Here is an 18,496-nt window from a genome sequence, read left to right as displayed (position 1 = left end):
GCGAGACAAGCTTAAGCGAACGCAAGCATAGTGAGCATGCCTTGCGTATATACTCTAAACGCATACTATACTGTACACTCGGCTGCGTGAAGTCAGACTATGCTACGCTGAACTATACCCTCTCTCTTACCTGTAAGACTTCGAGCTGATTGGACGTACTGCCGACTTGTGGCTACGACCACTATTACAAACAATATATCTACAATTACACTCGATGTCTTTCTTTACTCCTTTTTTCTCTTGTAACGAACTCTTTTTACTTCAAATGAGCTATACAATGGGTTTATTTTTCTCTTTTTGTTATTTGTTTTAATGTCTCTCTTCTGTGTCCAGCAAAAATCTGCCATTATGTTGACATTCCATCTTCCTTGGTATCGATTCTCCATTACACTTATATCTTGATGAAATCGTTCTCCCTACTCTTCACTGACATCTCCTAGATTAAGAGGGAAGTACACTGGGAGAAAAGTGAGGTTACAGCGCCACCAACCTCGCGGAGAGTAATACACTTGGTCCTTGAGCGAACTGCGCGCCGACTTTGGGCGAATCACACACCCAAAATGAGAAAGCTGTAAGCCCATGCCAACAGGGAAAGAGAGTGCCCACGTGTTGCACAATTTCTATGTGCTATTAAATTAACAGTGTAGATTTGTGGATAATTAGTGCATCGTATATCGGCTTGATCATCAACAATGGATGTCATGGAAGAGGTCTTGGACTTATCTTCAAAAGGTATGTTTTATTTACCATCGCATTTATAGGTTATGTGATCTGATACATGCATAATATAAACTTAAGTCTATATGTAAAAAAGTTATTTGAAATATATCCTGGTGGAAATGATGCATGTGTACATTGTATTGATGATCATTAAAATAAGATGACAGGATTACTACATATATGTTTGAAAAAAATCAACAATGATTTGACGTTAGCTGGTTAGATTTGCTTACAGCAAGATTACAACTTTTAACAATAATCCCAGCTAATAAGTCAGTTTTAAAATATTAATACTGATTTGCTTTATTCGAAAGCAACTGTAATCTACAATTTGTGATACGCATGCAGTGCACTTAATCTTCTGAACTGCGAGTCATTGGTATCATCTATTACAGTACATAATAGTATCTAGGTGAACAAATAAAAAGATATTGTTAATAATTTACTATTCTAGCAGTGTAAATAACTTGATTAGTTATAATACTAAAAATAAACACACTCAAGACCCAATCGAACATTCTCTTTGGCTTGTCGAGGACTTTAGATTTGAAATTCCAATTTTCCTTGGTATCGGTGATTATGATGAAAATATGAAATCAGCTATTTTTAATGAGACAATAATACATTTTATTTTAACATGTTGACCAACTTGTGGCATTTCCAAAAGTAGTCATAAACAATAACTTTTGATTTGTAGTTCAGAAAATATTAAAAATTAAAATTCTCTACAAGTGGATTATACGTTAAAATATTATTATGCGTAAAATCGTATTTTGTGCACACTGTATCAAAAAAATTAATTTTCTCATAATATAAACTAATTTGCGAATTTTAATCTATGTATTTGTAGCTACACAATATAAAGACAATGACTTATATCGTTTATTATCATCAAAATTAGAAGGGCAAATAATATTGGGCATGTAGTCCGCAAATAAAATCGTCGACAGACTGAGATTGAAAGAGTTATGTGTTGTAGATTTATTGACTCAAAATTCAATTAACTACGTGTAAGTGTTGTCGAGCATGTATGTTGTTATGAAATGTTTACTGTATTGTGAAATTTTGATGACTTTTAACTACTTTAACCTTGTAGAAAATAAACGATTTTCGTTGATTAACATGTTAGTCAAATGGAAGCATATCATGTAAAAATCAATATAAAGCCTTATTTAAAAAATATATAATTATAACTATATATTGAACTATTTATAATACAAGATGTAAAAAACAATTTTGATTTTAATCTTAACAGCGTAATAATGTCAGTCTAATGTTTTCAATGCAAATTTAAATGAGAATGATCCAATATATCGTTACTTTTCTGCCAGGATATTAGGGATATTTATTAGCAATATGTTAATTTTAATCTAGTAAATAAAATTTATTTTCAGTATAAGTAAAAGAGAATTTCTGAAGTTAAGGGATGAAATCATCGAATTATTTCCTACAGAGGTTCCGGAAATATACTATATTCCCTACTATCGAAATGAGGCTAACGAAGCAATAAGTGCTCGTGGATGTTTATATAATACGTATAAATTATATCGAGACTTATTACGAAAAGCAAAATTATTAAGGATTTCAGACAGGCCGAATCCCATTGATGATCGTAACTATCAATTGTAGTTTTAATAATATTACAGCTTACAAATTAAAATACAATGTTTTATAAAATTTTATTATTTTTTTTATAGAAGAAGAGCCATTGGATTTTAATCCGCTGACTGATACCGATCGATCAAAATATCAAGCAACCGATGTTATTAATGAATGGGCTCGCACCTTTAATGAGAGACTGACAGCACTTTATAAAAAACAGAAAAACGTTGATAAAATTGAAGTGTATTTCAGAAGTTTTCCTTGTTTGCAGCCGCCTCTTGGAGGCGGTAATCACATTAGTAAGTTAATTAGCTGAGCAAAACGAGTTTTGAATATTTTTTGATACAGCGGACGTTAAAGCGCTTTTTAAAATTGTTGTAACTCTTAAAATCGCATTTTACGTTTACTGTATCAAAAATAAAAATTTTCCTTTATTTACTTGTATTTGTTTTCATTTTTTAACTCTGTTTACATATTTAGCTTGAATCTGATTTCACGCAACTCATTCAAAAATTGATAGAATCTAATACTATTCGAGAACTTCATGGTTCATCTTTAAATAGAGCTTTTACGGAGAAATGGCCTACGTTCGCGAACAAGTTAATAAAATACTTTAGTAACTCTAGGATAAAGGAAGTAAACGAGTTTTTTGAGAAAAATCTGCAGTTTATTGATGACGGTAAATTTGCTTAGATACATACAATCATTTTTATTTGCTACTATTTTAAAGCATTCCAACTTTAACGTGTTAGGTATTCATAACGAATCGCTTGCGCTGTTACTTTTACCTTTGTGTGTAACGATCCCAAAATCGGTAAAAGCAAAAGAAAATCAGCCCAGCGCCGAAACAGGTCGTGGAACCAAATCATCAAAGTCAATTGTTTTAAACAAAACGGAAATCGCTAGGTCTTTTATTCTGCACGTAGAATTAATGCATAATTAAATATATTTTACTTATAATTATCGTATACACCTTTCAATATAAAATCATTACCTTTTAGAATCCCGACACCGAAATTATTTTAAGAAATAATTATGAACAATGGCTTGAAGAAAATAATTACTGTAATTTGCCGTACATTATAGCGAGTGGAAACGTAAACAATTTCACAAATATTGCGATTGTACTCATCCATCCTTACCAGAAGCAGTGGAAACCATTTTTAAATGTTTGTATGCTTTGCATGTGTGGCCACCACTCTCTGATTATGTTTATAGTTTCCTTGATGAAGCAATTTTTTAACTAAATTCGACCAAAAGTTACAGCGCGATTAACAAACTAGTAGTCGATTTAGAGCATGCAAATTAATTATTGTTAATAGTACCATGGTAAAAATTTAATGTTGTGTGGTTAACACGTTAAGTAGTAATAATAATTTATTGAAAGAAAAGTGATATTAAGTATAAGTGCATATTTTAGTATACCATTATCTTGTAAATAAAGTAGCCAACGTGATTAGAATACATAAATATGGAGAAGAAAACGATTTTAGATTTCCTTTTATCATTTATGCTAGCATTATATGCAGAACCTTTATATCCTCGAAAAATCGTGCAAGAAGTTATCGACTTTCTCGATAATTTCATTAGAAACATTTATTTGAAATCACTTAGAAATGATATTTTATTAATATTAAGAAAAAATAACGAAAATAAAAGTGTGGCAGAAATTGAATTATGCCTCAATAAGTATATGTCAATTCTTGATGACATTATGACTGATTCAAAAAGATTCACATTATTGAAAACCAAAGGTTTGTTTGATCCAGAAGAGTATATAATTGGGCATTCTTTTGTGGAAACCATGGTTGGAAATTAATATAAATTGGTTCCACAGACGATTTATGGAATTCGAGTTCCACTGAAAAAGTCATTAAAATTATTTTTAGAAATTCCTGGGCTTTTTGATCAAATAATAAGTTATATTGAAAATTTGAAGAAAGAGAAGTACTTGATTACAAATATAATGCAAGGTGCGTTATGGATAACAAAATATGCTAAAAAATGTGTTAATTCGACTGTCCTCCCATTATATTTATTCTACGATGAATTAGAAGTTGGAAATGCTTTTGGCTCACATGCTGGTACAAACAAATTTGGTGCTGTGTATGTAAGTCTTGCCTGTTTGCCAGAGCATCTCGCTTCAAAACTTAAATGCATCCTTTTTTCTACGTTAATAGAAAGTGAAGATAAAAAAAAGAGTACTAATCAAAAGATTTTTAAAATACTAATAGAAGAAATAAATTATTTACAACGCGAAGGATTAAATATTACTGTGAATGGGAGAACAATCAAAGTAATGTTTCAACTAGTTCTAATTACAGGAGATAATTTGGGTAGTAATGGTATATGTGGATTTGTTGAATAGTTTAATGTGTCTTATTGCTGTAGAATCTGCAAAGCTACATTAGAACAATTGCAAACAATGGCTGATGAAGATGCATCCATACTTAGAACCAAAGAAGGTTATGCTTACCACATTAAATATTCAAAATATACCGAATCCGGAATAAAAGAAGAATGTACATTTAATCGAATTGATAATTTTCATATACTCGACAACGTCAGTGCTGACATGATGCATGATGTTCTGGAAGGAGTTTCTACATACGTCATGCATGCTATTATCAATAGCTTTGTTTTTGAGAAAAATTACTTCACAATAGAATATTTTAATCGAAAAATTGACACTTTAAATTTTGGTAGTAACGAATGTTATAATAAACCTGCAGCTATTACGGTAAGCAGATTAAAAGAGTATAGTACATTAAAAATGTCAGCATCAGAGATGCTTCATTTTATGTATTTTTTCGGAATTATGGTCGGAAATCAGGTTCCCGTAGGTAGAATTTTAGATATTTTGCTATCTCCGCGTATTATAAAATCGGATGCATTGACGTTAAGAGATCTAGTAAAAAAGCATCATAATCTGTACCTTGAATTATATGGTTTCTTAACTCCAAAATTTCATAATTTAATTCATTACTGGAGAATTTTATTAGAAAATGGTCCGTGCGTTAATTTTTGGGCTATGCGATTCGAAGCTAATCATAGAAATATCAAATATAATACAATGGCACCAAGTGGAAGTAAAAATTTAAAAAAAAACTATCGCTAAAAAGCAAACGCTTCAAATGTGTCAGTTATTTCAAACCTTAGAATGTGGGGAGACAATGCATTTAGGCTCTCGTGATATTAATTATACAATACCTTTTGCTGTACAGAATTTTGATAGAAATCAAAATTTAGACTTTTATAATAAAGTAGACATTCGTGGAGCTGTATATAAAGTTGGAACGTTTATATTAATTAATATGGAAGAAAGTGAAAAAGAATTTGGAAAAATTATAAAAATTATTAAATTAAATAATGACATTTTCTTTCGTGTAACAGTTTTCAAAGAAATCACATTCAGCGAACATCACCACGCTTACGTTATCGATAGTATGTGTGAATTAAGAAGTAATATAGTTAAGTATACCGATGTACCGAAAATTCCGCCTTGTTTTTCTGTAGAAAGTAACAATCATTTCATTATTACAAAATATAGATTGTAAAATGTAACTGTTGAAATGTAATCATTAAAAATATGTATTTTTTTATTATCATCTTAAATAAATAAAAAATTGTGAATTATAAACCTTCTCCTGAACATTTATTTTATCTACTGTACACGCGTAAAATAAAATTTTATTATTTCAATAATGAGAATTATTATATCAAATTACGAGACGTTCATCTGAAAATTTTCAAGCATTATAATTAGATTTATCTATATGAAAATCAATAAATTGCCATGTAGTTGAGATTTTGAGGTTAGTGTGAAAAGAATTTAATTAATTTATAAAATATTCACGGTTTCTTCAAATATTCCATTTATTTATACTTTTCGTTAAGGCGTGTGGAACACTCATGCCGTTGAAATGTTCAATCTCGGGTGCGCATCGGGCTTTTAGCTGTGGGCGCGCAGCTCGCCCGCACGGGTATACTGCGCGCCCAAAAATGGCGGCGCAGTCTTTCCACAGTCGCGGTGCACTACGCTACACGTTTTGGGATAAGAGCGCTCTCACTTTTCTCCCAGTGTAATCAAGATGGGAATGTAAGAAATGCATTTTATAACTCATCAAGCAACCCAAATTTTTTAAATTCTCCAACATTTGTTCAACTAGTTCCTGATATTTCTCACTCTTTTTATTTCCTAAAAAGTTATCACGAACAATTTTAAAACTTTGCCATGCAGCTTTTTCTGTGTCGTTTATTTTTGTGATAAATGTTTCGTCTTCAAATAGAGTACGAATTTGAGGACCATCAAAAATACCTTCTTTTAATTTAGCTTCACTTATTGCGGGAAACTTTTCTCCCAAAAACTGGAAACAATCGCCATCTTTATCCAGAGCTTTGACGAACTGCTTCATGAGGCCAAGTTTGATATGAAGTGGTGGTAGCAGATAGTTTGATGGATCAATCAATGGCGTACGTATAATGTTCCTCGATCCTGGTTCAAAATGTGTTCTGGTTGGCCATACTTTCTTAACGTAGTGATTTACCCTGTCTCTACTATCCCATAAACACAAGAAGCAGGGATTTTTAGTAAAACCTGATTGTTGTCCTAAGATCATGGTTGCAATTTAAGATCACCACAAATTTTCCATTGATGTTCCAAGTACTTTATTTTTTCCAATACAATTTCTAAATTTTCATAAGTCTCTTTCAGCTTAGTCGAGTGAGCTATGGGAATGGATGCAAACCTGTTTCCGTTATGAAGCAGAACAGCTTTCAGACTTCGTTTTGACGAATCAATAAAAAGTCTCCATTCCTCGTCTTTATACGTATTCGGTTTTATTGCATCGACTAAACCTTTAACATCTATACAATATACCAACGAATTCTCTTCATCGTTCGTAAAAAAATTCCTAAATTCTTTTTCTCTTTCTTTAAGAACTGACGCTAGATATTCTCCTCCATCTTTAGGTAATCCTAAATTTCGAATAAGATCACTTAACACTTCTTGGTTAAAGGTTTCTCGATCTTTTCTTGTACTAGCTGGCAGGTATTATTCGTTTGAGGATTCTTCGTCAGATTCTTCTTCAACCTCAGAACCTTCTTCGTCACAGGACTCATCAACTTGCATTTCTTCTACTTCGCCTGAGCGGTCCACATCCATGGGTTCGATACTAACAGTTTTATCCCTGACTTCTATTCTCACAGGTTTCACTACTGAAGAAACGTCTGCGTATACAATTTTAGATTTAGTAGCCGTGTTAAGACCTTTGGTATTAGTCATACAAAAATAGCAGTCATTTTGACACGTTGGAGAAGACCATATCATTGGTTTTGAAAATTTCAAGTTTCTTTCTGTTTTATCTCTTTCCCAGCGTGTTACCATCGTATAACATCTACATTTTGATTGGCTACTTCAATACCAAAGCATTCACTGTAAATCACTACGTTAAGAAAGTATGGCGAACTAGAACACATTTTGAACCAGGATCGAGGAACATTATACGTACGCCATTGATTGATCCATCAAACTATCTGCTTCCACCACTTCATATCAAACTTGGCCTCATGAAGCAGTTTGTCAAAGCTCTGGATAAAGATGGCGATTGTTTGCAGTATTTGGGAGAAAAGTTTCCCGCAATAAGTGAAGCTAAATTAAAAGGTATTTTTGATGGTCCTCAAATTCGTACTCTATTTGAAGGCGAAACATTTATCACAAAAATAAACGACACAGAAAAAGCTGCATGGCAAAGTTTTAAAACTGTTCGTGAGAACTTTTTAGGAAATAAAAAGAGTGAGAACTATCAGGAACTAGTTGAACAAATGTTGGAGAATTTCAAAAATTTGGGTTGCTTCATGAGTTATAAAATGCATTTCTTACATTCCCATCTTGATTACTTCCCTCTTAATCTAGGAGATGTCAGTGAAGAACAGGGAGAACGATTTCATCAAGATATAAGTGTAATGGAGAATCGATACCAAGGAAGATGGAATGTCAACATGATGGCAGATTTTTGCTGGACACTGAAGAAAGACATTAAAACAAATAACAAAAAGAGAAAAAGAAACCCATTGCATAGGTCATTTGAAGTAAAAAGAGTTCGTTACAAGAGAAAAAAAGGAGTAAAGAAAGACATCGAGAGTTACTAAGCTAGTGGGAAAAAAGCAAAATAAGAAAAAAATATAAACGAAAGCAACTTTTCTCTGTACACAAGGAAGATATTATGTGATTAAATAATGTTTTTTACAATTTTTCGGTATCTTTTTCCATTTTTGGAAAGTTTTGATATGAAATTTTAATCGGTTTAAACTGTTACTTCCCAATTTGACCTCGAACTGACCTTGAACCTGACGAGATGGGGCCAAACTGACCCCGGATGCGGATTCAGCGACCGAAAAAACATAAATGTATGGCATTTTTATTTCTTTTAACCATTTCTTCTCAGTTTGACCTTGAACTGACCTTGAACCTGACGAGATGGGGCCAAACTGATTCCGGATTTGGATTCAGCGACCAAAAAAACATAAATATATGGCATTTTAATTTTTTTAAACCTTTTCTTCTTAATTTGATCTCCAACTGACCTTGACCCTGACGTGATGGGGCCTAACTGACCTTATATTCGAATTCAGCGACCCAAAAAACATAAAGATAGATAGGTCTGATTTCTCGCGCAGACAACTTTTTTAATTTTGTGTGCCGGTGTTATTATTAACCTCACAAAGTGTCTTTATTTATCCACCACTCCTACAATCATCAAGACATTTTTCTTTAATACTATCAAAATTACATTGCCTTTGTACAACAAACAAATCCAATGTCCGTTTGTATTAAACCAGAAAAAAGTATTTGAATATATTCTTTATGTCTATCAATAGGTTGAATATTAGACAACCTCTGAAAATTAACTGCAGATTGCATATCAAAATTTGAGTAAAATTTTGAAATGCTGTTGAATTCAAGTATATGGTAATACAAATAACAAGTATCATTTAATTGACTTTTAGAATTAGAATAATTTCCAATTTCTTTTAAAATAAGTACATCTATAGTATCATAAATGTATCATAAATTGTCGTAAAACAGCAAATAATCTATTTCTCATTTTCATTTATATCAGGTACTTCTGCACTAATTAATTGGTTTAAGTGATTTGCGGCATACATTTTTTTACCTCTTTTTTAAACAAATGTCACATGACAGTGACGAATTGACGTAGAAAACTATAAAATTTTAATACATAACAAAATCACGTCAACGTTTTCGCCAGTGATAAATAAGTACATGCATATATAACTTTTTTGATAATATAAAAATTTCACGTTGCTTACTAGACAATAAGACATATATTTTTTTTTTTACTAAAATTTTAGCGTCTTCATTTTCATGATAATCAGTGATTAAATAATCAATTTAACTTAGCGGCAAAAATTTAGAAAATTTAAAATTCGAAAAAATGAAAGCATGAAAGGCAAAAATTGAAAAACTTGAAATTATGAAATTAAAATTTGAATTTTATTACTATAGCAATATATATTTTAACCGAGCGACGTTAGGAGCGAGGTGAATCGCGCTAGTTTTTATTAACTTTTTAAAGAGAACTTCAAAAACTTAACTATAACGAAGTTAAGGCTACGTGGCACATAAAAAAGAAAGCAATGGTCCTGCAAATCAAACTCTATCCGCCTAACTAAGAGTCGAGCGTCCTAATGACTAGGCTACATTCGCACTTCCCGAAACAATGCGAATTAGCCCTTTATTTACGCCGGCTAGCAGACGAGTCACCCTTTATCACATTTTTCAGAAAGCTATAAATAGTATATTTGTACATTTCAACTTTAGATCTTCCCATACTTTGTATATAATTATTTAACTGTAAGAGATTTACGAATGTCTAATGAGAAATGCACAGTATTTTGCTTTTAACGGTGTTTTTCTTATATACGTACTTGACAGAATTGCTACACTTTCAGATAAAAAATTAATTATAGAATAGTATAACTGTATGTTTTCTTTTCTTGCACTTCTTATTATACTTTTTTTTCTTTTCTTGTAAATATTTAATTTTAAAGGTAAATGCTTTCTTTTTAGGTACTATACAGTATCGATTCGGTGTGATATCCAGGTATTAGAAGAGTCAATGCTAAATCAATATCAAAGCAGACAAGTCAAGCTTTGTCCAAAGAGCCGTTGCTGCAGTCAAGTATAACACCTGAATGAGCAGGTGGTTTCATATCCTACACACGATTTAGAAAACAACTTGAAAGAGCTCATCAATTAAAGCACAATTCAGCTTTATTTTCTACTCTTTGTTATCATCAGTTGGAAGTCACTGGTTTATAAATCTAATAACTAATCTAAATATTCTTACAATGAATGAATTGGATACTCTTCGCCAAGAGGCAGAAACATTAAAAAATGCAATCAGGGTTAGTATCAGTTTATATAACCTTTTTGTAAAATCCCTATATCAAAAAGTCATGACCGGATGAAGTGAAGCCAAGAATGCGTCAATATGATTGGCTCATGTAGTGCGCATGCGTCAAAAGTATCGTTAGAATTTTTTGATTTGTTGATTTCTAAAATTTATTCTAATATTAAAAATGTAATATAATACTATAATACATATCAAGTTCAAAAGAAACATGATGTGAACGTTGACACGAACTGAGTTGAGACATAACCTTAAAATTTTAAATGGAAGTTGGCGACGAAACCTTGGCAATTTTGAAATTTATATGAGCGCGAAATGAATCATATATTGTAAAGTTTGGTATATTTCTGTGATAGAAAGCAAATATTACAAATATCAATCAAGCATTTATATTTCATTTAATAAGTTAATTAATTAATAGTCTACTACAGTGCGCGCAGCGCACTGCGCCAAGTCTAGTTTTACTAAAAAATCCCGTTTGGCTCCGATCAATTTTGTGAAAAAACAATTAGGGACTTATAATGTGAAATTAAAGTATAATACACGTCCAATAAATCGAAATGGTTTAGAATATTGTTTAACCTAGAATATACAGCTTAATAGATTCATAGCGCCTGAATTTTTCCTTTTCCGTGACGAAAGGACCCCGTTTCCTAGGTACTCGCCGACCACAAATAGTTTCAAACAAACTATTATAACCAAGGCGAAAGTCTGTCGGATTTGACCACGAGGGTTCTTTTTTCAATTGTTTTATTGTCATATATAATAGAAAGGTTGTAGAGACATAAGTTTTAAGCAAATAAAAAATAATCATTAGTTACAAACGTAGCAAAAAATTATAATAAATAAAGTTATATTCATCAAAATAATTGTATACCAAAATATAAATTCTAAATATTATAAAACTAAGAGGAAATTCCTCGAGTTAATCACAGTCAGATATGACATATTAATCGCAAGTTGTACAAGTGTGTATACCGTATATAAGTAGAGAGTCACTTCTACATAGACAACAGTGTGACGCAATGTACTAAGTGAAAATTGATACTGCAGGAACCTGCAACCATTGATTAATTTAAAAATAATCAATCAATAAGTAACAACAGTAATACATAGAAATATTATCATCCTGGATGAATGAAACGTAGAATAGAAACTAATATTATCAAACTTTAATGAACTAAGTATAAAGCTTAACATCACATGAGGTTTGCAATGGCCTTCTATTGCACATTGTACTTACTGGAACCAACTTTTCCACTCAAACTTACTATATATTATTATTATTATCATTATTATTATTATTTATATAATAATAATAACAATACCCACCCTTAGGCAATTAGGCAGAACCTATTGTACCTCTCTCCGTACAACCTCTTCTTACTTAGGTAAATTAGCCCTTCTCCAAAAGGTCAAAATAGCGTCCGAGTAGGCAGTCTCTATTCCGATGCGGGTTGGGAAATAATTCCTTAAGTGCTGATGTCCAAGTTCAGCAAATCTAGGGCATGTCGTCAGGATGTAAATCGGCGTCTTGTCTGTTTCCTCATACCATTTGCATACACCTGTAGCCTCCCCTTCCTGTCTTCCAACCATAGTATCTGAGACGTATATGTCCCGTGATGATATGATGTTAGATGTTGTCTTGCGGGCATTAAGTGCCTTGAGCGCAGCCTGGCTGTCTGGGCATATATTATTTTTCTGCCAAGTGCACCGAGTTTTATGATCCTCTATGCACAGCTCAATATGACATGAATTTCTATGCCAACTGAAAGACCGTGGTAAACCGGCCCAGGGAAAAGAAGGTTCTCTTCCCGTCCTTGCGACAGTAATAACCGGAGCCAGTGCCATCATCAGTTCTGGATCCATCCGTGTATCAGATGTCTCCTTCTCCGGGCAGGGTGTCTTTTCTAGTCTCCGAGTCTTGCCGTGTTTGAATGATGATTCCGTATTTCCTTCCAAAGAAGTTAAACGCTATCATCATGTCCGATTTTATCGAAAATTCTGGGGTGAGGCAGAGGGATAAGAAATGAGGTAAAGCAGAGGATTTATGATATAAAATTAATAGTCTTCTGTTATAATTATGTACAGCTATTATTATACGCTGTGTACACCATGTGCACTCTTCGACGGCTCGGAACTAAGAGAGAGAGAGAGAGAGAGAGAGAGAGAGAGAGAGAGAGAGAGAGAGAGAGAGAGAGAGAGAGAGAGAGAGAGAGAGAGAGAGAGACGTGAGCTCGCTTCGCAATTTCGGCGTCTCTCGCAGCCGCGTGATACTCATATATGTACCGCGGAGAGGAGAGGCTTACATGTGTGCGTCCCCTCACACACTCGTTAGCGCGCAGACTATACAGTACAAATGTATACTATATCTCAACACGCCTCCTTACATTTGTCTGTATATTATGGTTGTACATTTAACAATTCTCTAAATTTTACAAACCTTTTTTTACATAGTGCTTTAGTAAAAATATCCGCAACATTTTCGTTTGAGTCGATTTTACGAACATCGATCAATCTTTTACACTCTCGTGTACACAATAATAATGCAAATTACTATTATTAGCAATATTTATTACTCCCGAATTATCTTCGTCAATTTGCATAGGTTCACTTTTATCTATGTCGAATATTTTTACTAATTCTCTCACATATTTTATCTCTCTTACTACCTCAGATAATGCTACATGTTCTGCATACGTTGTAGCTTTGGTTATACATTGTTGTTTTCGTGATTTCCAATCAATTACATTTCCAAACATTTTTATTACATAACCTGGCGTAAATTTTCGATCAATGTTGTCGCCTGCCTAATCGGCATACACGTAGCAATTTATAATATCGCAATTTTCATTCTTTGTGTAATGTAATTTAAAATCTTTTATTAGATACAGATATTTCAAAATTCGCTGTGCATATTTCCAATGCTTTTCACTATAACTATTTTGATATCTAATAAGGTAATTTACGCTATAACTTATATTCGGTCGTGTACTTGAACTTATGCATAACAAAGCACCTATCAAATTTCTATATTTAATGTTTACCTCACAGCTTTCAGTCTTTTCAAGTTTCAAATTTGTCTACATAGGAGTACTATACAATCTACTCTCTTGTATTTTATATTTACCAGCTAATGACTCTATATACTTCGTTTGGCTTAAAGTGAGTTTATTTTCTAGATAATTGTAATTTATATTAATTCCAAGTCACTCTTTGATTTCTCCTAAATCTTACATTTCAAATTTATCTGACAAGAGTTTCTTAATACTACGAATTTTTCTTTACTTTTACTACAAATTAACAAGTACGTCATCTACATAAATTAAAATATAAATTTTATCATTCTCTTTCTCTTTTTTATATAAACGAAGATCTACGTTGCTTCCCTTAAATCCTAATTTTGTAATGCACTTGTCGAAACACTCATACCAGTCTAGGACTTTCTCTCAATCCGTACAATGCTTTTGACAATTTGTATACTTTATTTGTTCCGTCTTCGTAACATTTTGGTTGATAAATATATATCTCAGAGATTATTTTTCCATCTAAGAAAGCGGTTTCTACATCCATTTGTTCAATTTTTAAATTATTTTGACAACAATATGAAAACAAAATTTTTTAAGTTTGATTCTTTGCTACTGGGGCGTATAAGTCATCAATTACATCAGTTTGTTGAAATCCTCGTACAACTAACCTAACCTTATATCTATCATCTGATTTTCTCGTATCAACTCATTTAACATCCAGTATCTTTTTATTTTTTATTCTATCTACTAATTGCTAAGTTTTATTTTTATTTATACAATATATTTCTAGATCCATCGCTTTGTCCCAATTTTTACTGTCAATGTGTCTCGTAACTATTATTCGATTTTTTACAAGAACTATAGCCGACATCGCTATAACCTAGTAATACTCCTATATCTGTCTTTTCATCCCATTTAGCGAATCTTTTTTGTTCTGTCTCCGTACAAAAACTCTACTCCCGTATAATTTTAGATTTTCAACATTTAATTTATTTAAAAATAATATTTCATATGGAGTTTTCTTTTCAATAGTATTTGCTAGTGTACGATTTTTTAAATATGTTGCCGGGCATATTATTTCAGGCTAAAATCAACTAGTAAACAACGCGCTATGTCTATTATCGTTCTTTTAAATCGTTTAGCTATGCCATTCAACTCGTGTGCATACGATAGACAATTATTTAAAACTATTCATTTTTCTTCGGCATATTTATAGAAACGATTATTCAGATATTCTTTTCCATTGTTGCATCGAATTATTTTTACTTTCTCTCCAGTTAAATTTTCTGACTCATAAATGAATCTAACCATACAATCAAATACTTCATCTTTTGTTTTAATGCAATAAACTTTAGCTATTTTGCTGTAATCATCAATAAAAGAAACAAAATATTTTTCACCGTTTAAACCTACGGTTTTAAAACTACCGCACACGTCACTGTGTATAATTTCTAACAGTTCAGTTGCTGGTTTTGTATTATTTTTAAAAGGCAAGTTACACATTTTATTTTCTATACAGATTTTATATTTCATGGATTCAGTTTCAAGTTCATTCGGAATACCTTCTAGCAACTGTTGTGTACACAGTATATTCAAATAGCCTAAGTTTACGTGGTCTAAGATTCTGTGCCACCTTTCCTTTTGGCATCTACTATATTATATTAAAGTGCTTAATGTCCCCGTGTGCCGTCGAGCCTTTCACATCTTTTCCCAATAACTTAACATCTAGGATATAATTTTGGGCCTTAAGGGGACACAACAGCTTTAAACTTCGAAAAAATCGATTGTTCGTTATTGCTTATTTTGACAGGAAATTTTTCGTAGAACACGCTCCTGAAACCCGTTTATCAAAAAAAAAAAAAAAAAAAAAAAAAATCACGCAAAGTTATAAGCAAAATACTGAAACAACATTTTTATCGGTTTTTCGTCTAATTGCGTATTTTTCAGTTTTTGCCTAATACGGCTAATAATTTTAATTTTAAGTTTTATAAATTCAATCTGAAAGAAATTTTTATTGTAAATGTTGAATATACTATTTTTTAACGTAGTATATACGTATATTATGCTCCGCATACATATTTTAGTAAATAAATTTAAGCGTATTGATAAGATTTTTTGCGTTATTTTCGAGATAAATTTCTAGTTTCGCTTCTTATATAAGGCTTCGATTGAAACATAGAGACATTTATTTGAATTCAAATATCGCGCGCCGGCGCGCCACCTGTGGGCAGCTTAGAATCAATGTGTCGGAGCAGGACAGAGCGACCGTTCTCTGCTGTTCTGCTAGCAGACAGCAAATATTTCAAAACACAGCTGATATAGTCCTGGGATGTGTTTTACACTGAGTAAACGCAGATAATCAACTAGGGGTGTGCGAGTACTCGAAAAGTTGGGTTACTCGATCAAAAAACTCGACTCAACGAGACCGAGTCGAGTCAAGTTACTCGAATATTTCGAACTACTCGAATTTTTCGAGCTACTCGAATTTTTCGAGCTACTCGAATTTTTCGAGCTACTCGAATTTTCCGAGCTGCTCGAATTTTTCGGGTTACTCGAATCTTTTGAGTTACTTGGGTTTCTTGCACTACTCAAGATTATTTTTTAATCATATATTTATCAAACTACTCGAAATTTTATAATTATATTTAAGCATGGCTTTAAGACAGCCTCAGTAAAGCAATGAAAGTGAGAGCTCATAAAGCTTATACAGGCGAATTGCTTTTCGTTCGTATATATAAACCAAGCAATAAACTTATAGGCTAAGCTGGTCGTGGTCAAGCCCTATATAGAAGTCGCAAAAAACGCACTGTTCTCGTAACTGCAGTTGTAAATCTCAGTTTGAAAAGCGCGCTACATTTATGCTCGTCCGCGGGACGGCCTATTTTCAGGGTTACACTGTAAAAAATTTTGTCGTAATATTACTAACCTAGTAGTAAACTAATCCGTTCTACGTCCAGCACAGTACATTTACAACAGTATAAGTAAATTCACAATGGTATATGTATAGTAATTTTACTATTTTGCGCGCTGTAATTCTATAACGGCGGTAGTATTTTCACACTGAACGCGAGAATCTGACCCCTGTAAAATTACTACGCTAAAAGTAGTAAACTAATCCGACCCACGCTGGGTGGAGCAATTTTTCATACAAGAAAAATAAAATTGCTAGATTTTTGTAATTTTACGTAGCTGAGATTAGTAAAATTGCTATACGTGGAGTTGGAACCTCATGTAATTTTACTACATTTTAGTGATTTAAAAAAATCATTTTATAGCACTGCGTGGCATAAATCCGCATTTATGTCACGCCTATCCGTGACATAAGTAGTCTGACTTCACGGTGAAAAAAAGGACTGCTAATGCCACGGATAGGCGTGACAGCGGATTTATGCTAGTCAGTGCTATAAAATATTGTACGATACACGCCTCATAAGACGGTTTTCATGGCACGGCGTTAAGCGCACTCGCTATGCTCGGCGCTTATACACACCGTGCCGTAAAGTACGACTTATGCCAATAGTATCGTAATGTACTATTTACACTGTAGGTTACTATAGGGAGACTTGTTTGACATTTTCGTTCGCGCTTTAAAATAGGCTGTTTTTAGGGCCGGAAATATAACCGGCAAGCCGTGTTCAATATATTATATACAATGTAACGCAACAATTTTTATGTGTGTTTATATTATGTATGTACCATGTCTATGTGACTTAACAAACACAGACTCACAGACAAGAGCATGTCCGTGCGATGTACATACATTAACTGGGTTCCAAATGGACCTGGCGACCAAAAAATACTGGCTGATTCTGCATGTAAATAGTACATTACGATACGTGTGACTTAAATGGTTATTTTTTACACGGCGCAGTTAGCACCCGAGCGTAGCCACGGCGCTAAGCGCCGTGTAAAATTGAACCATTTAAGTCAAGAGTATCGTATACAATTTTATAGCACAGACTGCTAAAATCCGCAAGTCTCGCCTATTCGTGACTTAACAACGGATTTTAACCGCACTGTTCTATAAAAGGATAAAAGAAGGTATCTATAATTATTTTGTAAACCTAATATTTTTTAAATTGAAAATAACTTAATATTGAAAAAATGAAGTTTATTTATATTTTTAATTCAAAAACTATTAGGCTTGCAAAAAAAAACATAGATACCTTTTTGTATCGTTTTCACATGCGGAATCAGCCAGTATTTTTTTTTATTCACTTAAGTCATTTAACAACAAAGTTCAAATTTTGACCATATTGCCGAGTGATAAAAAATTTTTGTAAGCTACTCAAAATTCACATTTATTGAATCATATGCCTCATAATACATTGAGAAGTTATAATTTTCTATATTTAATAATATAACATCCAAATATCCAATTATTCAAGGCCCGATAATTTCGAGTAACTCGAAAATTTCGATCTACTCGAGTTTTTCGAGTAATTCGGAAAACTTGAGTAGATCGAAAAATTCGTGTACCTCGATAAGTTCGAGTACACATTTTTTTCGAGTACTCAACTTGAACTCGGAATAAAAACTCGACTCAACCCGACTCGAGTTTTTCGGGTACTCGCACACCCCTAATATCAACATTCTATTTCTTGCGCTCAAGGAATTAGGATTCAAGATTAAAGTAGTGCATTGAGTGTGGTCAGCTGGCAGCTATCAACTCATGCAGAAAAGTTGGCGTCAAGAACCATGCTTGGGAGA

The 18,496-nt window shown here is 32.8% G+C and overlaps 1 protein-coding gene across 2 annotated transcripts in view; it reads left to right on the top strand.

Annotated features, from left to right (window-relative positions):
- The window catches only part of LOC100114198 (guanine nucleotide-binding protein G(I)/G(S)/G(T) subunit beta-1), a 168,243-nt gene that overhangs the window by 21,201 nt on the left and 128,546 nt on the right, over positions 1-18,496 (top strand). For both annotated transcript variants that reach the window (XM_031932894.2, XM_031932893.2), the window contains exon 2: positions 10,415-10,752. In XM_031932894.2, the coding sequence (XP_031788754.1) occupies positions 10,742-10,752 (11 nt within the window). In that variant the 5' untranslated portion in view covers positions 10,415-10,741. The remainder of the gene's footprint in view (positions 1-10,414; positions 10,753-18,496) is intronic.

Source organism: Nasonia vitripennis (genome assembly GCF_009193385.2).
Source record: "Nasonia vitripennis strain AsymCx chromosome 5 unlocalized genomic scaffold, Nvit_psr_1.1 chr5_random0003, whole genome shotgun sequence".
NCBI classification, from domain to species: Eukaryota; Metazoa; Arthropoda; class Insecta; order Hymenoptera; family Pteromalidae; genus Nasonia; species Nasonia vitripennis.
This window is presented reverse-complemented; position numbering and strand designations above follow the sequence as displayed.